Below are 22,766 nucleotides of genomic sequence, written 5' to 3' on the forward strand. Positions count from 1 at the left end.
ATGTGAAAGTGCAATCTTGGAATAATTGAATGAGGTGAAGAGTATGAGGCACTACTTTGGAAAATGGGAGTGTGAAAGAAGCGATTGGTTCAGGAGTCGGACAGTTGTGGGGAAGAGGTAGTTCTTAAATCTGGACATCCAAGTTTTCAGGTTCATGTATCTTCTCCCAGAAGGTAGAAGAATAGTGAATGACCAGGGTAACTTGACGATACTTCCAGCCACCCTGATGCAACGCACCATGAAGATGGATTGGATGGAAGGAAGTGACAAGCTTGTGATTAATTGATCTGTGTTCACCACTCTCTGCAGGTTCAAGTGGTCAAGAGCAGAGCAGTAGCCACACTGCAGATGTCCTAGATGTCTCCCTTCAGAATACATTATTGTGCAGAAACATCTGTAGAACTTTGAGGAAAATTCTCTTGGAATGCCAAATCTTCTCAGATGCTTGAGGAAATAAATATGTTGAAGCAATTTCTTGATCACATCAATGTGATGGGACCAGGTAAGGTTGTTGGAGATTTAGATGCCAAGGAACGTGGAGCTGGTCACCCTGTGTTTCAGTCTTTGTCTGTAAGCTGGCAGAAATGGCACTAACGGATTATCAGACTGGCCAAAGTGAGAGGATGGAGCGATGGTGCACTTGATGGCGGTGTAGCAATAAACCCATGTGGTGCAGGGGCTTCTGACTCCTGGTTCTAGCCTCAGGAATTATCCTCTCTCAGTCAACCTGTTCAGCTCCATATGAATTTTGTGAATTTCAAGAGATCATCTCTCATTCACCTGAACTCTTGAGAATACAGAGTAGTCTACTCAATCTCTCCTTATATGGCAAGCCACCTCTCAGGTACCAGCAGTGAATTTTCATCGAGTTCTCTCCTTGGCAATCTTTTCTTTGGTGAAAGGATCAGAACTGTACACAACACTCTAGCTGCAGTCACAACAAGGTTCTGTTTAAAGACAATAAGACATTCTTTACTCTTTCTGCACTCAAATCCTCTCACAGTAAAGGTCAAGACACCATTTTCTTATCTATTTTCTTATTGAAACTATATTAGTTTTCAATGGGTTGTGTACAAAGACACACCATCCTTTTGTACATCACCATTTCCCAATCTCACACCACCACAAAAACACTGATTTTCCATTTTGTACACTGGAATGGTTCTTAAATGTTTCTACATGTAATTCCACCTGCTGTTCTCACCCTCTCATATATATCAGACGGTACTGCCGAGATGGAGGACATCAACATTGCCTCATTCTAATTATTTCAAAGGCATCATATGATGTGATTCTCTAAGAATCAACAGAAGTGTGACAAGGATTATTTTATTACAATTAAGGACATCATTGCTGATAACAATACAAGAGTTAGGGCCTCGTACAAACTCTGCTACATTTCTCAGGTAGGCCAACAGTTTAGTCTGACAATCACATAAGTGATCACATGTTCCCAAACTACGCTGGCTCTTGAAAGCCACATTAACTGCAATATTTCATAATCATATAACTATGTTGACATTAAATGGAGTTTTGGGTTAGCCTCATAACTTTCCTCTGTAGCCTATCTTAATATTCTGCAATAAATATCACCTGCCAATAATCAGGATTCCATTGTATTAGTCCATATTATTCTTTCCTCAGATTTCTGTTTGAAGAAACCACTGGGCTCTTGGCCTCCTCGTGAATATCTGTGGGAAGTCATTCTACATGTGATTTCATGTTCTCACTTTTGAGCTTCCTATGGTTTCCACTTTCATTTCCCTCTGAGTGTGGAATTACACCTCTTCATTGCCTCTCCGATCATTTGGGTGTCTAATTATTGAGCCCACTGAGCTCCTTCTCAGTAGGATCTGTAGAATTACCTCTCACTGTGCCATAACTGTTAAAAGGCTTAGTGAACTATCAGACATCAGAAATCCTGGTGATCTTCCCTTAAATATTTGGCCTTTCTCAACCTGTTAGATCAAATTTATGAGAACATTTCACTCAACACAGCTGTTTACTCTGCTGCATTTCCAACAGCAACTAAAAAAAATATATCAATTTTGTTTTCCACCTTTTTTATATTATGTCTCATCTGACCAGTCTATCCTCATGATTAAGAGACTTTTGTCAAATTATCTACAACAATTTATTTGCTGTAGAATTCTTGGGAAACTGAACAAGGCCTCATCAAGATTTAAGATGTGATTAAATATATTGACACATCCCTTTCTTTTGTTAATCCCTTCATAGTAAATTCCCTGATTTACTTTAATTTAGAGATACAGCATGGAAACAGGCTCTTCGGCCCACTGAGTGCATGATGGCCACTGATCGCCCATTCACACTAGTCCTATATCATCCCACTTTCTCATCTACTCCCTCCACTCTGGGGGCAATTTTAGAAGCCAACTGTACTGGCGTGAACCTGTTGGGTCCAAACCTCTCCTGCGGGCGTGGCAACCCCCGTTGGGTGAAAACCTCTCCTGCGGGTCTGGCAATCCTCCCCCAACTGACGACCCGTGGACCCGTTGCCGGCTGGGGAGTCTCCCCCAGGGCCGTGGGCACTCGAGGGGGGAGTGGAAAGGGGAGAGGGAGCCACTCACCCCTGCCCCAGCCGGCTATTGCGTCGGCCAGAGCGAGCCGCGGACCCTTTGGGTGGAAACCTCTCCGGCAGCGGCAGCTTGACGGCGATAGCCATTTTCTTTGACCCTATGCCGCCACGCTGCACCACGGGAGGAAGGTCAGATGCGGGGCAAGTCGGGATGGGCGCCGGTCCTCCCGGCGGGGGGGGGGGGGGGGGGGCATTTATTAAAGTTTAAGTTAATTGTTTTTAAAATGTAATAAAAATTGATCAATTGAGACCACAAGGAATTGGTGAGTAGGGTGGGCCTAAAATTGTTGTGCTATCATGTACCATCTCTGGCACAGTGAGGCAACAGCTTTACCAGCTGCACCACTGTGCCTCTCGTGGACTGTGATGGTTTCATCATAATTAAAACAGATTGTAATAAATATGCCACTTAAAAATCTCTTTCCTATAATATTGTTTCTGTACTTATTTGCTTTTTTGTGAGTGAAGAAATAAATCAAAAATACATTTCACAGCAATTTGCGTGACTTTAAGACAATACAGCAGATTTAATGCAATGTATATTTATCATGAAGTAACTGTTATAACTTCATTAGTAATGAAAATTTGGAATTGTTTATTATATCATGTTAATAATAGAAACCAATTACTATAAAATATTGTTTTTCAACTGCACATTGACTCTAATGGATTAGGATAGCTTTGTTGACAGCTTCTATGTTATCATTTACTTTAGAAACCATCACAATTTCCCTCGCCTGAAACTATCATTCTCTGTTTTCTATTACCTCTGTTTATTGTCATATTGGGCAGAAACATGAAGCTGCAGATCACGTTGGAATCTAGTTCAGTGGGAATGAGATCAAGCATTGACTGAATATTCCATTCAACAGAGTAATGAAAAGGATATTAACCTGCTTAAGTAATCTCTCCACAATATACATGGTCACTGTCTCAACACTGGCATATCAAAGAAATCCTTCAAAGTGTTCACTGGATAATGAGATGTAATGGGAATGCTCTTTTGGCCTACGGTCCAGTTTACCATTGCAACCTAGGCAAGAAAGAAACAGAATAAACTTGATATTCCTAAAACAAAAATTTAAACTAGATGAGTTTTTACATCTGTTGAAAACTTGAAATAAAAAGTCTAGAAAACCATTATTATCAGATCTTTATGCATAATTTTGTCAGATATATTCTAACTTTCATTCATTAGAAAATAAAATAGAGATACATAAGATTAATGGGCAAAGTGCTGAAAGAAGGGGTTAATACTGGTCATCATGGACATGGTGGGCCAAATTACCTGTTTCTATACTGTGAATCTGAGCTATTTTTCCTCTACTTCCAGCCACGTTTTAAGATGGGGAATGAGGTGCTCATCCTCAGGCACCCATTACTTTCCAGCCAGACCAGAAGTTGTTGCAGGCAGCAAATACAGGGGGAGGTACATCCTCTGTAGTTATTCTGTTAAATCCTTGTGTGAGAGCATTGGTTTTTAGAGTGTGTGTTACTTTTCTTTGCCACCTCACATTTGCATTACAAGCAATGAAAGTCAAATTATTGCTGTTTCAAAATCTATTTGCAACTCTCACAAACTAAGATAACACACTAAATTTCTCACAATTTAACTCTACACTCCACTTGAAAGTAATTGTAATTAAGACACAATGTACTAGGAAACTCAGCAAGTCAGGCAGCATCTCTGGAGAACATGGATGAGATATTTCAGGTCAAGACCACTCCTTCAGATTGATTGTAGTAGGTGGGGAGAAAACTGGAAGAAAGGTGGGGGTACGGACAAAGCTTGGCAAGTAATTGGTATATACAAGTGACGGGGGGGGGGGGGGGTTGCTCGGCAGATGGTGGACAAGTCAGAGATGGAAAGAAAAGGCTGTGAGATAAGGGGGAGGCTATAGGGGGAGGGATATGGAATAAGAATACATGGAAGAGACAGACAGAAGGGGAGCAGGATAGTGGAGGAAATTGGTATGCCAGGTCACAGGTGGGACACAGGTAAGAGAGAGGTATCTAACATTGGGAGAATTCAACGTCTGAAGAAGGGCCTCGACCCCGAAACGTCACCTATTCCTTGGAGGGATATGGACCAAACACAGATGGGACTAGTGTAGATGGGACATATTGGGCTCGTGTGAGTAAGTTTTACTGTTCCCACAATGTATCTTTCTCAGGGTAGGCAGTGGCAGTGGAGGCCAATTCAGAAGGCAGTGGAGGCCAATACACTGGATGTTTTCAAAAGTTAGATTTAGCTCTTAGGGCTAAGGAAATCAAGGGATATGGGGAAAAAGCTGGAACGGGGGGGGGGGGGGGGGTATTGATTTTGGATGATCAGCCGTGATATTACATGGCGGTGCTGGCTCGAAGGGCCGAATGGCCTACTCCTGCACTTATTTTCAATGTTTCTATGAATGTCCATCATTTAAGAAACAGTTATGTGACAGGTATATGGATAGGACAAGTTTGGAGGGATATGGACCAAATGCGGGCAGGTGAGACTGGTGTAGCTGGGACATGTTGGGCCGGTATGGGCAAGTTGGGCTGAAGGGCCTGCTTCCACACTCTTTGACTCTCCGAATAAGAAGAATTCTGAAGGGTCTCGGCCCGAAACGTCACCCGCTCCATCTCTCCAGAGATGCTGCCCGTCCCGCTGAGTCGCTCCAGCTTTATATATAGTGTAGGAAAATAACTGCAGATGCTGGTACAAATCGAAGGTATTTATTCACAAACTGCTGGAGTAACTCAGCAGGTCAGGCATCTCAGGAGAGAAGGAATGGGTGACGTCTCGGGTCGAGACCCAACTTTAGATAGTTTTAGGTCTCTTCCACGGGGCCTTCCATCGCCCGGCGCGGCTCGGCCGCGGGACTGAACAGCGCCCGGTGCGGCTCGGCCGCGGGGCCTTCCATCGCCCGGTGCGGCGCGGGACACCATTCTGCTTTAGTTAAACATTTTGTTCAAGATGGCCGCGCCGTTGTGTTTGGCTGCCTGCCACTGTATGTTTCTTTTTTTTTTTCCTAATCAGATGTGCAGCACTTTGGTCAACGTGGGTTGTTTTTAAATGTGCTATACAAATAAAATTGACTTGACTTGACTTGACTCTCTTCCCCTCCGCTTCCCAGTTCTCCCTCTATCTTCCTGTCTCCACCTACATCCTTCCTTTGTCCTGCCCCGACATCAGACTGAAGGGTCTCACCCCGAAACGTCACCCATTCCTTCTCTCCTGAGATGCTGCCTGATCTGCTGAGTTACTCCAGCATTTTGTGAATAAATACCAGCTTTATATATATATATATATATATATATATATAAATATATATACACACTGATGAGCCAAAACATTGTGACCACCTGCCTAATATGCTGTTGGTCAGTCTGAAGGGTCTCGACCCGAAACGTCACCCATTCTTTCTCTCTGTAGGGATGCTGCCTGAGTTACCCACTGAGTTACTCCAGCATTTTGTGTCTACCTTCGATTTAAAACCAGCATCTGCAGTTTTCTTTCCTAGATGATCAGTTATTCACTTCGCCTGTCAGTGGTCATAATGTTTTGGCTCGTCGGTGTGCATAGTATATGTGTGTGTTGTGTCCATAATCTTCGGTCTTAAACCAGCATCTGCAGTTCCTTCTCCGCCACGTTCTGTTGTGACTATCCGAAGTGGGCTGCAGTGACAAATTGGAGCCACATGGGGCGGCGTGCGCGTGCCCGTCTGCCCCCCCCCCCTCCCCCTCGGGTCAGGTGACCGCTGGCCAGCGGAAGCGCGCGCGAGCGGCGGGTTTGAATGTGCGAGCCGTTGGGTCGGGCGCGCGCCGGGCGGTTTTTTTCGGTCCGTTGGGGCCGCGATGGCGGAGGCGGCGGCGGCCCTGACCGGCGCCCAGCGTTTCTCTGAGGTACTGGCTGTAGCGCAGAGCCCCTGGGCCGCCGACTGGGATACGGCGGCCGCGAGCCATGCTTTCCAATGGGCGCGGTACTTGGAGCAACTCAGCCACCGGCTGCAAGGGCAGGGGCAAGGGCAGGAGGAAGCCTGGCGCCGGCTCCAGCCGGAGAGCCGCGCAGCGCTGCCCCACCCGCTGCTCCGGTTCCGCGGCCTGCGGCTGGAGGAGCTGGGCCGCGGCCGACAGATGCTCGGCCAGGCCCTGCTGTGCAACCCGGACTCCTCGGCCGCCGCCTTCCACCGGGCCGCCGCCTGGTACCGGCGAGCGGGTTGCGGGGAGGAGCGGGAGCCGGCGGCGGCGGCGCTGAGGCGAGCGGCGAGGTTGGCGGCGGCGGCGCGGGTGCTTCAGCTGGCCGGCGGTGGGCCCGATACCGAGCGGGCAGCGCGGGTCACGCAGGCTGAGGTGTTGCGTCAGCTCCGGAGGGAGCGGAGGGGGGAATTACCGGAGGAGGAGGAGGTGTGGAGACGGGCGGTGTCGGGCGATGCCGGCTGCTGGCGGCCGCTTGCCGCGCTACTGACTGCGGCAGACGACGACGAGCCGCCGGCCGCCCGGCCAGGGTTGCCTGGCGACGGTGCGGCCCAGCCAGGGTTGCCTGGCAACGATGCGGCCTTGCCTGGCAACGGTGCGGCCCGGCCAGGGTTGCCAGGCGACGGCCGCGTGCTCGCAGACGCCGCCTGCCGCGCGCTGCCCTGCCCGCTGCTGAGCGAGCTAGCGGCGCGCCGGCCGCCCTTCGGCCTCCGGTACAGCGCCCACCTGCAACGCTGGGCCGCCCGCATGCAGTACGACGCCGGCAGCGGCCGCTGGCTGCACCCGGACTCGCCCGAGCAAGACTGGGAGAAGCTGCTGCAGCATTTTGCCGGCCTCTTGCAGGGGCCACCTGCAACCAGGGAGCCGACGCTAAGGACGTTAAACTCTTTAAAAGCCACGGATGGAGACTTTGAAGTGTGGGGGATTAGCGTGTGGACGGATCTGTTACTTGCATTAAAACAGCAGAAAGTTGTTTGAAGTTTAACCAAGCAGTCCAACGTTACTATGGACTGAGCCTTTGCAGTGTGGGGATCAGTATGCTGACAGATCTGTTACTTGCATTAGTAAATTGAGATTTAACCAAGGAGTCGTCGCAAAGATGACTTTGAACTCTTTGAAAACTGCGGATGGAGACTTCGAAATGTGGGGATCAGCATACAGACAGAGCTGTTGCATTAAAAACAAGAAAATTGTCTGAAATATAACCGAGCCGACGTAGAGGATGTTAAACTCTGAAAACTGCAGATGGAGACGCAAGACTACGGATGGAGTGTGAAGTGTGGGGATCGGTTTATGGACAGATCTGTTACTCTTGCCGTAAAAATGCAGAAACCTGTTGAGATTATGTTTACATTTTAAAATGCACTTGACTTAGAAGTTGGAAACTATATAGTAATGTATTTACACAGCTATGTAATGATTTCATGTCAGCGAGCCCGGTTGAAATTATTTAATGTTTTTGAGATAAAGCTAAAAGTCCCGAACATGTTCAGATTAGGCAACTTCTGCGGAGAGAAGCAGTTGTATGTTCAAATCGATGACTCAACAGAATTAAAAGAAGAAAGTCTTCGCAAAATTCAGGCTTGCCTTTGGCTCAATTTGTATTCTGTATGTATAGTCTAGCCCGCTGGGCACTTCCCAGGGCGCTTCTGTTTACATATTACAGCCACTTTTGATTCTCACACAAAATAATTTATGATTAGGTTGGACGACAATAGAAATGATAGCCCAGTCTTGCTAAGTTTTACCAGTACTTTTATTTTCAGATTTCAGATCACCTTTATATTTCTCACCTTAAACCTGTTTCCTCTGGTTCTAGACCCCCGTGATTTGGGGGAAAAGATCTGTCCTGTCCATTCCCCCAGACCATTTTCTCACACCCAGTTGTGCCATATTACTATTTCCATATTACTATCGGTCCTTTGATAAGAATTTTATTCTAAATTCCTTGTTCAACACTAATTATAGCCTTGTTTTAAAATACATTGCATCCACATTTTCCATCTTTTCGCACTTCATAATTTTAAAGGTGTCCCTCATGTCTTTTTTCTAGTTAAAAATTCCCAGCCTTTTCTTATCTACGAAAGATGCTTTTAATTTCTCAGTTCTAGCATTATGCTTTTATTTATTTTTGCACCTTCTCCAGTGAATTGAATTTTTGAACTTAAAATTGCTCTAGTTTATGTCTTGAACGCAATATTTTCAGCAAGTAATGTTTTCGCTTTGAATATCCTTTTTAAATTCAAGTTGTGATTTCTAGCCTTAAATTAGGTGTGAACATTGGCAATATCAGCTCTGAATCAGAGGTAAGTGCAATTCATTTCCAGTCCAGAACCGTGAGCATCTAATCCAAGCTGATGCCATATGCACTACAAAGAAAGTGGTGCTGTCAGTGGCGCCACTGAATCGAGGCCCAGTTCCCTTTTGGAAAGACATGAAAGAATTGAAAGTCTCTATCCATGGCTTTATTCAAAGAGCAGATTGGTTCTCCTGTATGATACATCTGAAATCTATTTAGACATTAATTGTATTTATGAAACCTTGCTATACATGGGTCTTTTTTTTCTTTTCAAACAACCGTGTCTAATTCAAATTTACTTGCCTATTAAATCCTTTGGGTTGGATTTATTTTCGATATAAATCAATTCTTTTTTGTTTTGTATAGTCTATCAAATTGTTCATTCGTATCAGTGTTTTGAAATGGAATTGCTACATGATGTGAAAGATACATCTTCTGGATGCGCTGTGAAGCATCCTCAGTGATGTGACCTGGGGTCATGGGGTGTTTCGGGTCTCACAACATCAGACACCCTCGCCTAGGCTACCCAGCCAGGGTTGATCAGGCCACGACTTGCGTCCCAGTAGCAACCGCCCACGGATCAGCCCTCTTAATAACTACTCTGCAGGGGTTGGGAGACTCTGGTGCGTGGAGGGACTGGGCTCTGTGGGGTGAGTCCTGGTCGGGCTCCTCCTGCGTCTCACCAGGTTCAAGGTCTGTGCGCTGCACCTCTTTCTCCGAGCATTTCATTCTTGTCTGATGGCATAAGGCCTTTCCGTAGCTTATTGGGTTTCTTTCTCACGAAAGACACAGACTGGGGTGCCAACCCATCCTGTCCTGGGTGCCGTGTTTCCGTGCCGTCAACTGTCTCTCCAGTAGTCACCAAACTATTCTTGGTTGTCACCCAGTCTATTCCTAGGTGCCACTGGCTGAGCCAGACTTCAATGTGAAAGATACATCTTCTGGTTTTGAAATGGAATTGCTACATGAAAATAAATTACAAAATTATCCCTTCCATTTTCATTCCCTGTTTAAAAGTTTTGAATAATTTTAAGCAAAAACGATGTGGCTTATTTAAAAAGCCATTTGTTATGCAAAAGTGATTAATGCAACATTATCTGGCTGTATAGACACAAAAAGCTGGAGTAACTCAGCGGGACAGGCAGCATCTCTGGAGAGAAGGAATGGGTGGCGTTTCGGGTCGAGAAGGGTCTCTGCCCGAAATGTCACCCATTCCTTCTCTAGAAATGCTGCCTGTCCTGCTGAGTTACTCCAGCTTTTTGTGTCCTCTCTTCAGTTTAAAACCGCATCTGCAGTTTCTTCTTATACATTATCTGTCTGTATCATTAATTTGTTTTCCCAGTTCAAAGATATTGCCGATTACACAATTGGCATACAAGCAGGGCTTGAATTTTCACATTTTAACCGATTTACAAAGCACTGTCTTCCCCATCTCAAAAAGATCTACCTAGACTTTCATTTTACTATTGAAAGTCTGAACTGGGAGTAAAAATAAACTACGCAGGCCTTTCATTTAAATTTTTGCTTTGAGGATCCCATATGTGGTTCTCATAATGCTCTGAGACCACCGACCAATTTAGGTTGTGGTGCAATGTCCAGTGACATAACATGGATGAGAAAGACAGAAGAGTAAAACCATTGGTGGGAATGATATGCAAAATATAAGGTGTTCCTGCTTACATGATTTAGAATGATTTTGTGGGAGATATAAAGCAAAAATGAGAGACCTTGTGTAATGTAGGTTTGTCAGAGCTTCCTTGCTCTTGTAATCTGTGCTATTCTCTTGAGCCACATTCTGATAGGCTTAGTCATCGAGAAACACAGTATTTGATTAAACTTGGGTGCTATGAGATGGTGGCAAGACTAGCAACACCACTGTACCACCTTTTGGTCCTTTTTTTCATCTGAAATCCCCATGATTCAACTGACAGTTATTTTCCACTATGTATACATACAAATCCATATATCTTTCTGATGTTCGTGCCCTCTTTTGTATTCTTTCCTACTCGTCCTAATGCAATTACATTGTTATTACATTTATCTTACTGACTATACCTTTGTTTTCACTATCTTTTTTTCTTATTTCCTTGAAGTTTACCAATATTCTCTCAGTTCATATCCTCTCCAGACATGGACTAAAAAATAGCCCCCATTTAATGAAATGTTTCATGTTTCCTTTTTCAGTTTTTGACTGGCCCTATCACTCCCCTTTCAACCCTTATTCGGGTGTGTATAGAATACCTTTGGATTCACTCTTTCATTTACCATTTGTTTTTTTCATGCTCGGTCTTTCTTTAATTTTTAAAAATTATCCCCTAAACTTTCCGTAATCAACTTGGTTTGTACTTGAGTTAATAAGATGCCATCTGTCCAGTACTTTGATTTGCTGTTCTTTCCTCTATCACATTGGTGATCCACAGAATTCTGGCTTTAATTTCTCTCCCCTTCTTGCTGAGGAATGTATCTGTACAGGAGCTGAAATGTTGCATTTTTAAAAACATCTCATTGTCAGATCACACTTTTGCTTTGCAAGTTTTGAATTCATCTGGTCCAAATTTGTTCTTATCCTTTTGAAGGTGGCTTTCCTTAAACGGACTACTTTTACATTGATAGACACAAAATGCCGGAGTAACTCAGCGGAACAGGCAGCATCTCTGGAGAGAAGGAATGAGCGAAACCCTTCAGACTGATGTCATCGGAGTGGGCGGGACAGAGAATGTAGTCGGAGACAGTAAGACTGGTGGGAGAACTGGGAAGGGGGGGGGGGTGGAGAGAGGGAAAGCAAGGGCTATTTGAAGTTAGAGAAGTCAAATGTTCATACCACTGGGGTGTAAGCTACCCAAGCGAAATATGAGACTCTGTTCCTCCAACTTGTCCTGGGCCTCACTCTGACAGTGAGGCCCAGGACAGAAAGGTCAGAATGGGAGGGGGAGTTAAAGTCCTAAGCAACCAGGAGATCAGGTAGTTTAAGGCTGACTGAGTGGAGGTGTCAAGCGAAACGATCGCCGAGGCTGTGCTTGCTCTTGCCGATGTACAGGAGTTGACACCTGGAACAGTGGATACAGTAAATGAGCTTGGAAGAGGTGCAAGTGAACCTCTGCCTCACCTGGAAAGACTGTCGGGGTCCTTGGATGGAGTCGAGGGGAGAGGTAAAGGGACAGGTGTTGCATCTCCTGCGGTTGCAGGGGAAAATACCTGGGGAGCGGGTGGTTTGGGTGGGATGGGCCGAGTTGACCAGAGAGTCGCAGAGGAACGGTCTCTGCGAAAAGCAGAAAGGGATGGGGATGGGAAGATGTGGCCAGTAGTGGGATCCAATTGCAAGGTGGTGAAAATGTTGGAGGATTATATGCTGTATGTGACGGCTGATGAGATGGCAAGGTGAGGACAAGGGGCACTCCTTGTTATGAATGGGGGGGAGCAAGAGCGGAGTTGTGGGATATCGAGGAGATCCTTGTGAGAGCCTCATCTATAATGGAAGAGGGGAACCCCAGTTTCCTAAAGAATGAGGACCTCTCCGATGACTTGGTATGGAAAACCTCATCCTGGGCATGGATGTAGCATAGACGGATTTTTACATTGGACTGGATAAAGTATCTGATTTTAATAAATGAAAATACCTATTTCTTCCAGACCATAATAAAATTGAACAAAAAAAAGATTTTGTGGACTGAATCAAAGTAAGCTGAAAAATTCAAGCACTGCATATAATTAAGTATAGTGAGAGTTTAGAAGAACGAGGGGTGATGTCATTGAATCACATATTGAGATAACCGTTGCTGGAACAGTTACAAGTCATGGGATCATCGTGTAAAACTGATATGTATTGGAACTTCTCACAAAGGAGGGTGAATCTCTAGATTCTCTACCTCAGAGGGTCATGAAAGCTATCCACTGGATATATTTGAGGAGGAGGTTGATCAAAGTGGGAACTATGTGAAACTGGCATATTAGAGTAGATGCCTGAGGCAGATCAGGCATGATTATATTGAATGATAAGGCAGACTTGAAGGATTGGCTGACTTACTCCTGCTTTTCCCTTGTGTTCTTCAAGGAATGCAGAACACCATGTACCTTGGAAGAATTTGAATACTCTGTTCTACTTTCTTTCATACTCAATCCTATTCATATATAGAAAGGCAACAAATTTCTCCCTGCACAGATGCTGTCTGATCTGTGTGCCCAACATTTTCTATTTTTCCATGCAGAAGCATTAGGGATAGAGATTTGACCTTGCAAATAGCACTAATATTGTTTCGCATCTTGCAGTATAAAATAATAGTCCAATCAATATGTGTCAAAGTTAAAGACTAAATTAGTCAGCAATTCCAGCATCTCACATGTGCATTTAACACTGAATTTTAAAGGTGTCCAATTTCACCAAGAGCTTCATCCCAAATGAGAGACTTGGTGATCAAAAGCAGAAAGTAGGATGTAGCAGTACCTACTCTCTAGATATCTAGCAGGTGTATTGGTAAAATCTGCTCCTCTGCAAATGTAAGTAAATTTTACCATGATTAATGAATTACTGCAAACAACTTATTTTTGAAAATCAACTTTTCATTCCTTTGGAGTCCCTAGATTTTCATTATTATTGGGGATTTTTATTTTGCTTGTCATATATTTGATCTGTCGATCTTTCCTATTTCATCTGTTTCTCTACTTGATTTCACATTGAAAAAATATTCTAACTTTCATTTCAGGGAGACAGGTCCTTTGGTCCACTGAATCTGTGCTGACCATTGACTATCCATTTACACTAATCCTACATTTTTGTTTAACTCTTCCTGCATTCCCATTAATTCCTCCCAGATTCTACCACTCACCTGCACGTCAGCAGCCAATTAACTCACTGACCTGCATCTCTTTGAGATATGGGATGAATCCTGAGCACTTGGGAGAAACCCATGCAGTCACAGGGCAAACATACAAATTCCACATGAACAGCACCTGATGCCAGGATCGAACCCAGGTCTTTAGATGTGTGGCAGCAACTCTACCCGCTGCACCATTATGCTGCACCAGTTTCATGGTTTATCTCAGCAAGGGTTAGACTAAGGTTCAACTAGGTTGGTTAAACACCCTGCTGCCAGTCTGTTTGTACACATTGTAGACCTCTCACATACAGACTTGATGTAGGATTTTTGTTGCTCATAGTTGTCTAAAATGTTTTCTACATTGTTTCAGCCCTGAATTAATCTTAAAGTATCCTGATGGTGTCAGAGCAACGCATTTTCGTAGTTATGAAACTCGGGCACTTATGCTGAAATATGTATGTAACTATTTTTGACAGCTAAAAATACATATTCAACTTCTTGAACATGGAATTAAAAAAAAAAAAACAGGTGGTGGAAATCTGAAACTAAAACAGAATATCATAGATCGGGCAGCATCTATGGAAAGAGGAACAAATGCTTATGTAAAAGGTCAAGATGAGGTCAGTTTTGTACATCGGGCCTGACTTGGGATGGTGTAATTGATGGTATGTCATTAATTTCCCAGTCTGGTTACCACATCTTCACCTCTGTTATTTTTGTTAGCCATTAACTGAGTATGATGTGAGAACAAGCAAAGTTTATTAAATCACATTTATTTATGGATGTGGAGGAAAGAAAAGAGGACTTGTCAATATGAACTATCCCTTAAGGAAATACCATCTTTTTATAGTTTTCAAAGATGCTGCATGAAATAATACTTGAATATATTGTCATATTATTTAAGCAGCATTGTGATTAAAGGTGACACTTAACACTTCACTATCCCCAATCTATTTGTGATGCATTCTGCCATGATTACTTTTTTTAAGGCAATCTTTCTGAAATGCATTTTTGAGTGAATTCTTTCTCTGACTTAGAAAACTGAAAGATTGATTGATCTACTGTGTTGGTTTTCATGCTTGGTTAAAGGTAAGGCAGGGAGTACTTTAGATAAACAAACATCCTCTTACCAATGATTGGTTCTCCCCCTCAATCTTCCTGCATTCCCCATTATTCCTGAGATAAATGTTTTTAAACAATGGACAATAGTTGCAGGAGGAGGCCATTCGGCCCTTCGAGCCAGCACCGCCATTCAATGTGATCATGGCTGATCATTCTTAATCAGTACCCCGTTCCTGCCTTCTCCCCATACCCCCTGACTCCGCTATCCTTAAGAGCTCTATCTAGCTCTCTCTTGAATGCATTCAGAGAATTGGCCTCCACTGCCTTCTGAGGCAGAGAATTCCTTGAGAATCCAGAGAATTTTTGGACTAGTCCATCAGCACCCTTTGTATCTCGCAGCATTTCCTACCTTCAGCCACTGCCTTGATTTTTGCTGGCACATGTTCTATTTGGTCTTCCAGTTCGTAGGCAGTTCCTACTTTTGGGTGCAGATGCATGATCGTGATGTTTGATGCATGTGCACGGTTTTCCCCTTTCTCCATAGGGGGCTATCCATTGCTTGTTTTCTCTAGTATATCCCTCAACCAACCTCGTCTGCAGACATGGGCTGCACGTGTGCAGTCCACCCAACAAGTATGCATTCTTGGTTGGGGTCTATTCTTCAGTGAAAGGCTGTGTTTGCATTTGCATGCAAAGGCTCCAGGTTTGTAGTATGTGACCAAGTTTTTGGAGTTCAGGGTGATTATAATGACTTAGATGGTATCTAGATATCCATGAAAGCTCAGAAATAAAGGTGATAGGTTTCTGGGTTGACAAATCCACTAAACTCAAATCATAGAAGTCAGAAGTAAGGATAGCAATTCTGCACTAAATCCAAATTTTCAACCAAGCTATTCTTTTTCTGACTGGTTGCTTCAATTTAGTGCCTGATTTCAGCCTTTGGCCAAAATAAACTATACTTGGTTCAGACGAGACTGACAAAATAATTATGGATATTGAGCATAAAATTGTATTTATGTAAAATGTAATTTGAACACCAATCTTGCAGTATCCTCTATGGAATATATCTTCAGATTATCAAACCAGACAATGCATGGCCTTTTGAAACAACAATAATCTGCATCTAGGTTATAATTACAATGAGATGCATGTACATAAACCGGATATTAATCAGCTTTATGTTGTGCAGTTGTGTGGTTTTTGAATCCATTTATGAAGACATCATTAGCAATGGCTGTAATGAGTTACATAAGAACAATTGATTGCTGTCAAGATGTAACAGCATGTAATCAATCATAAAATAGGCAGTGTAGTAGCAAGGTCATCTTTCAGCAGTTTAATGTCACATGAGATAGAGACTTGTTCCAACCTATGAAATGCAATTGAGACAAAATTTCAAGTGTTAATTGGTGCAAATTAACACATTCTCTGACTTGTCTGTCAGGCAGCTACACTTGGCTGAATTCTTTATTAACTGGAGCATTGACATCTTTCCAAATATTGTTTTATACTAAAATATCCACGATTTTAACTCAGACTATAATGGATACTGTCATTCTCAATTTTGAAAGAAAGCTTTTTAAAAATTAGGCTGAATAAAGCACGTAACCGATGCATTTTTAACTGCTGTAGAACTGAATTTATGTCTTAAAGAGATTGGATATCACAGTTTGTAATGTGCCTCATACAAACTGGAAGGCCCGATCATACATTTGCATTAATCCGTAGAACTGATGTCAATCAATGTGTTTGATACATTCTGTAAAGGTGATCCACTCTGTAAAGGTGACGTGTTTATATAGTTATCAAACACTGTGGGGCTGCACGTTATATCAGGCACAGCCTTGCACCTATATATTTTTTTTAAAAGGTCATCAGTTGGAGAAAAACTAATTGGAGTTTACAAACTAGAACTTTAGAGGTTCATGTCTTCTAAAGATTTTAGAGCACATTAAGATGAAACCTTGTTGAAAAATTGGATAGTTTAGTTCAGATAAATTAGTGGTCAGAAATAGAATTGTGTGGTCCATATCCCTCCATTCCCTGCATATCCATGTGCCTATCTAAAAACCTCTTAAACAGCACTGTTTTACCTACTTCCACCACCATCCTAAGTAGCACATTCCAGTCACCCATCACCTGTTGTGTAAAAGAGCCTCCCCCAAACACATCCATTTTAAACTTTCTGCGCTCAAAGTCTTTGACATTTTGCACCCTGGGAGAAAAATGTTCTGACTTTCTATCCTGTCTAGACCTCTCATAATTTTATTAACTTTTATCATGCCACCCCTCAACCTGGTGCTCCAGAGAAAACAATCCAAATTTGTCCAACCTCTCCATATAGCTAGTACCTTCTAATCCTGACAGCATTCTGTTAAACCTCTTCTGCACTCTCTCCAAAGCTTCCACATTCTTCCTGTTATGGGACAACCAAGACTGCACACAATACTCAATGTGGATTTACCAAAATTTTATAATACCTCAAAATGACTTAATGACTCGTACTCACTGCCTCGACTGATGAAGGCAAGCATACCATACAAAGAATCATGAAATCAAAGCGCTGCACAATACAGAAACAGGCTCTTCTGCCCAATATGCCTATGTCCACCATTGTAGTTGTCTATACTTTTAGCTGCATTTGGTCCATAGCCAAAAATACTTGATACCTCATGAAACTTGAATGTTAATCACTGGTGTCCAAAGACAAAGTTCTGCTGGGCATCCAGCCTGCAATTAACATCTGACCATCATCTTCCACAGGTTCTTCATTTTAGTTCTAAATCACTACTGGTCCCTCAAGCATGCTAACCGATATATCTACATGTACTCCTTTCACTTGGATCCAGCAACAGGTGTGTATGATGAATAATACATTTCCAGATCTCGGCTGAAGTATTTCCTCTCAGCGCTGCTCACCGAGTTCTAAGAGTAGTTGCTATCTGAGCTCATTGCCCCATTAATAGCAGGACATTTACCATGGGTTATCTTCAGTCAGTGTGCAAGCCTTCTGAAACTACTCAACGGTCAGCATATACTTGTGTGGAGAACATTGCAAATTTGCCTCTTGTGCACTTAAACCTTTTTGCATGAGGTGTGTTCACACAAAAATCTTGTGCAGTCAATTCTCCAACGCTTGATGGGGTGTCATGTGAGGATGGGGACTCTGTCCTTGTTGCGACTGGGGGGGAGAGGGAGGAGGAGAGCAGATCTGCGAGACATCGAGGAGACCCTTGTGAGGGCCTCGTCTATGATGGAAGAGGAGGACCCCCATTCCCTAAAAGGACATCTCAGATATCTTAGTATGGAACTCCTCATCTTGGGTGCAGATGCAGCGTAGATGGAGGAATTGGGAGTAGGGGATCAAGAAACAGTAGGGAGATGGTCTGTGAATTTGAATGCAGTTTAGAAATTAGTAGTGGAGTGAATGAAGTCCGTGAATTCTGCATGGATGCCGGAGGTAGCCCCGATGCAGTTGTCAAATAGGTAGTTTGTCCTTTGGTTATAAAAAGTGCCTGACAGCGGAGGAGTCATTGTATACATTGTTAACAAAATGTAGGGAAAAATTATCAGCATCATCTCTTTGTTATTTCTGGGAGAAGAATGCTATAAATAAGCTGGTTTTTTTACTCTGTTTCTCTCACTTTTGAGGTGCATGTCTTGTCAGACATCATCAACTGTTAAGGTATTGTGTTTTTTTTAGAAATATGTCCTGGCCCTAAGAATACAGACTACACTGCATTAAATATCTGCATTATGCTCCCTGACAACTGATATCCTTGGCATTTTACCCCCAAGGTATTACATTTTAAATGGCAGCAATCTGACTGACTAGTCTGTTGAAATCCACTTTCCAGCAGATATATCTCATTCATGACTCACTAGTAAGTGTCTCAATGTGCTTTATGTCCTTTATTGTTCTCGCTGCCTTTACATTGAAGAAGACACCATCATATTCAATTGCAACAGATTTAGTTAGAACTGAGAATATTATTTCTTTTGAATTAGATGCATAAGATTTAAAACTGCATTGCTAAACATCCACGGCAACAAATGTATTAAATGTGTTGCTCCAACTGTGGCTGTGCCAATCTATTAGAACTGCTCTTGGCTGTTCCAGGAGCCTTGAAGCTGCTTAATATGTCGCTGCTGACCTTTTAAAATGGCTTCTACAGTGGGTTGCTCAAAACAATCTTCCTCCTTCGCTCCTCAGAGAAATATTATTATTAGATTTCATCTGCATGGGCAACATGAAATATTGATATGGGTTTAAAAACAATATTTAAAAACCAGCAACACAGAATAATTCCTCAAAAGCAATACACGTTCTTTTGTTCATGCTAAAGTTCAGCATCACTGCTGCAAGCACACCTTAAATCCAGCTCTTTATGTGCTAATTGAACCCCAAAGTTAATTATTCATGATCGACAAGATCAATTAAAGAATCTGCAGGATTCATTTTGCCAGCCAACAGACAGATGGTAGCATCAGGTATCACCATAGCAACAAGAGCTACGAGCAACTAATACTTTTAAAAGAGGCAATGACACATTTGTACTCCAAGCAGCGTATGTGCAAATTGGACTCGTGCGGGTGAGAGCCATTTTATCACAATGAGTATTGTTGTTAACAGTACACCTCCATCCATGATTGGAGTTGTACTTTTTTAGGGAAGCCAGGCACTGCATTTTACAACAAGTGTCCAATAATTACAAAAAAATAGTTTTAAAAAAAAATCAGTATCAAATATCTCAAAATAAACAGCACTAAGTATTCCAATCCAAGTTCTAATTTACGGTGATCATTTGGTGCGAGGGGTTGGGAATGAGGGATAGATGACAATAAGGTCGAAATAAAGGATCGGCTATGATACCAGTGAAAACCAAAGCAGGCTCAAGGGTATATGTGGCCTACTGTTTCTATTTCTCCATGCCTTATTTATTCCCCAAATCTCTCAACATATCGTTTGTTGTAATGATATATTATCACTCAAAGCATACTGTGATTTAATTACAGTCCCAGTACACCAAATCTTTTGCTTTGTCTAATTTATTTTCCTTATCACTAGTATTTATGTTTTACTGAAATTCCAAAAGGATTTGTACATTTTAAATGGCGATGAGAGAAATAAAAGTGGATGTTTGTGTGGAAGATATTGTGTTATTCAGCATTGTAAATAGATGTGTATCAGCAAGAACTTCAATCCAACCATTGTCCTTCAAAAGAGGGGTTTTTTCCGCTCTTTTATTCCCCTTAGGGGAACAGTTCCTCAGAGATATTTTTTTTGGCATCAACAATATAGACCATGAAGCTCATCTGCTGTACTGCAGTAAACAAGGAATAAAACAAACATGGAGGTGAACATCGAAACAAAAGAAGCCTGATATCACATTACATTTGTGTGTAAAAACACCTGTTTATATTTCAAACAGTTGATTTTGATAGCAGGAGCATAGCAGCAAATATCACCAATACAAGAAATGGGTTTAGCTCAAATATTAATAGATCATTGTATATAACTAGGAAGAAAAATCCTACATCATTGACTGCACAATATAAAATCTTTCACGGATGGTAGAAAATGTGTCTTGTTGTTTTTTCCAGTTTTTATTCTTTCATCAGCAATAATCTCTGCTGTTAATAAATGTTGAGCTAATGACTTTTGAAGTAAAAGTGTAACTATTATCTAAATAAATACTTAAGATTTTCTTTGCCTCGCGCAGAGTCCATTTTAACGTGCACTGTTATAAACAACAAGATGGTGCTACTCAGCTTTTGAAAATTCCCTGCAATGTACAAGAAGTATGGTACACTGCATAATGGATGGGGAGCGTCGATGCACAGCAATTTTCAGGTCCCTCCAGAGATGTTAGATCGGGTTCAAGTCCGGGTTCTGGCTGGGCCACTCAAGGACATTCACAGACTTGTCACGAAGCCATTCCTGTGTTGTCTTGGCTATGTGCTTAGGGTCGTTGCCCTGTTGGAAGGTGAACCTCTGCCCCAGTCTGAGGCCCAGAACGCTCTGGAGTGGGTTTTCATCAAGGATCTGTCTGTACTTTGCTCCATTCATCTTTCCTTTGATCCTGACCAGTCTCCCAGTTCGTGCCGCTGAAAAATATCCCCACAGCATGATGCTGCTGCCACCATGCTTCACCGTTGGTATGGTATTGGCCAGGTGATGAGCGGTGCCTGATTTCCTCCAGACATAATGCTTGGCATTTAGGCCAAAGAGTTCAATCTTGGTTTCATCAGACCAGAGTATTTTGTTTCTCATGGTCTGAGAGTCCTTTAGGCATCTTTTGGCAAACTCCAAGCGGACTGTCGTGCCTTTTACTGAGGAGTGGCTTCTGTGTGGCCACTCTACCATAAAGGCCTGATTGGTGGAGTGCTGCAGATATAGTTGCCCTTCTGAAAGATTCTCCCATCTTCACAGAGGAACTCTGGAGCTCTGTTAGTGAGACCATCAGGTTCTTGGTCAACTCCCTGACCAAGGCTCTTCTCCCCCAATTGCTCGGTTTGGCCAGATGGCCAGCTCTATGAGGATTCCTGGTGGTTCCAACGTTCTTCCATTTAAGAATGATGGAGGCCACTGCTTTTCGGGACCTGCAATGCTGTAGAAATTGTTTTAGACCCTTCCCCAGATCTGTGCCTCGACACAATCCTGTCTCGGTCTACAGACACTTCCTTCTTCATGGCTTGGTTTTTGCTCTGACATGCACTGCCAACTGTGGGACCTTATATAGACAAGTGTATGCCTTTCCAAATCATGTCCAATCAATTTAATTTACCACTGGTGGACTCCAATCAAGTTGTAGAAACATCTCAAGGATAATCAATGGAAACAGGATGAACCTACGCTCAATTTTGAGTGTCATAGCAAAGGGTCTGAATACTTCTGTAAATGTGATATTTCAGTTATTTCTTGTTAATTACTTTGCAAAAATTTCTAAACACCTGTTTTCACTTCTTCATTCTGGGGTATTGTGTGTAGATTGATGATAAAAAAAAAAGAATTTAATCCATTTTAAAATAAGGCTGTAACGTAACAAAATGTGGAAAAAGTGAAGCTCTAACACTTTCCCCCCCTCTTTTTTACTTCCTAATAAACTTATGTTTTGTAAGATTTGTCAGCACAGTGACAAGATTTTTTCCCGCTGTATCTTGGTACATGTGACAATAATAAACATCTACCAATAACCAAATGGATTGGGTTAGACTTGAGTAAGAGTACATGGCAGCCTAAGCAGGAATGAATGTGAAAGAGTTGATTGCTTCAGGAATCTGATAACTGCGAACGGAGCTGTTCTTGGATCTGGATATGTGAGTTTTCATGCTCCTCCAGAAGGTAGAAAAGGGAATAGACAGAATGACAGGAATTCTTCATGATCCCTCCAGCCTTCCTGATGCAATGCACCGTTAAGATGGATTGGATGGAGAAAGGTGTTGAGCCTGTGATGGACCGGGGTGTGTTCACCACTCTGCAGACGCAGCTGGTCAAGAGCAGAGCGGTTTCCACACCAGGCTGAGATGCTTCCTGTCAGAATACTTTCACTAGCACACCTGTGGAAGTTGGAGAGAATCCTTGTGCACATGCCAAATCTCAGGCGCCTCAAAGTAAATATGGTGATGCACTTGATCTCTGCATCATTGTGGAGGGACCAGGTTAGGTCGTTGGTGATATGAATGCCTAAGAAATTGAAGCTGCCAACCGTCTCAACAGTGGCTCCATTGATGGGAACAGGGTTATGTTTACCCCATCATGGGCGGCCACAGTGGCGCAGCGGTCGAGTTGCTGCCTTACAACGCCGGAGACCCGGGTTCGATCCCGACTACAGGTGCTGTCTGTATGGAGTTTGTACGTTCCCCCGTGACTGCGTGGGTTTTCTCCGAGATCTTCTGTTTCCTCTCACACTAAAGATGCACAGGTATGTAAGTTAATTGGCTTGGTGTATGTGTAAATTGTCTCTAGTATGTGTAGGATAGTGTTAATGTGCGGGGATCGCTGGTTGGTATGGACTCGGTGGGCCGAAAG

At 42.9% G+C, this 22,766-nt stretch overlaps 1 protein-coding gene across 1 annotated transcript; it reads left to right on the forward strand.

Annotated features, from left to right (window-relative positions):
* The first annotated feature begins 6,357 nt into the window (after positions 1–6,357).
* fancf (FA complementation group F) lies at positions 6,358–8,135 on the forward strand. The gene has a single exon (XM_078414862.1). The coding sequence runs from the start codon at positions 6,440–6,442 to the stop codon at positions 7,535–7,537; it is 1,098 nt and encodes a 365-aa protein (XP_078270988.1). The 5' UTR covers positions 6,358–6,439; the 3' UTR covers positions 7,538–8,135.
* Positions 8,136–22,766: the final 14,631 nt, after the last annotated feature.

The sequence above is a fragment of the Rhinoraja longicauda genome, chromosome 18 (assembly GCF_053455715.1).
Source record: "Rhinoraja longicauda isolate Sanriku21f chromosome 18, sRhiLon1.1, whole genome shotgun sequence".
NCBI classification, from domain to species: Eukaryota; Metazoa; Chordata; class Chondrichthyes; order Rajiformes; family Arhynchobatidae; genus Rhinoraja; species Rhinoraja longicauda.

Excerpts from the sequence above, each read along its gene's own strand:
- fancf (XM_078414862.1), top strand. The coding sequence starts at position 6,440 with ATGGCGGAGGCGGCGGCGGCCCTGACCGGCGCCCAGCGTTTCTCTGAG.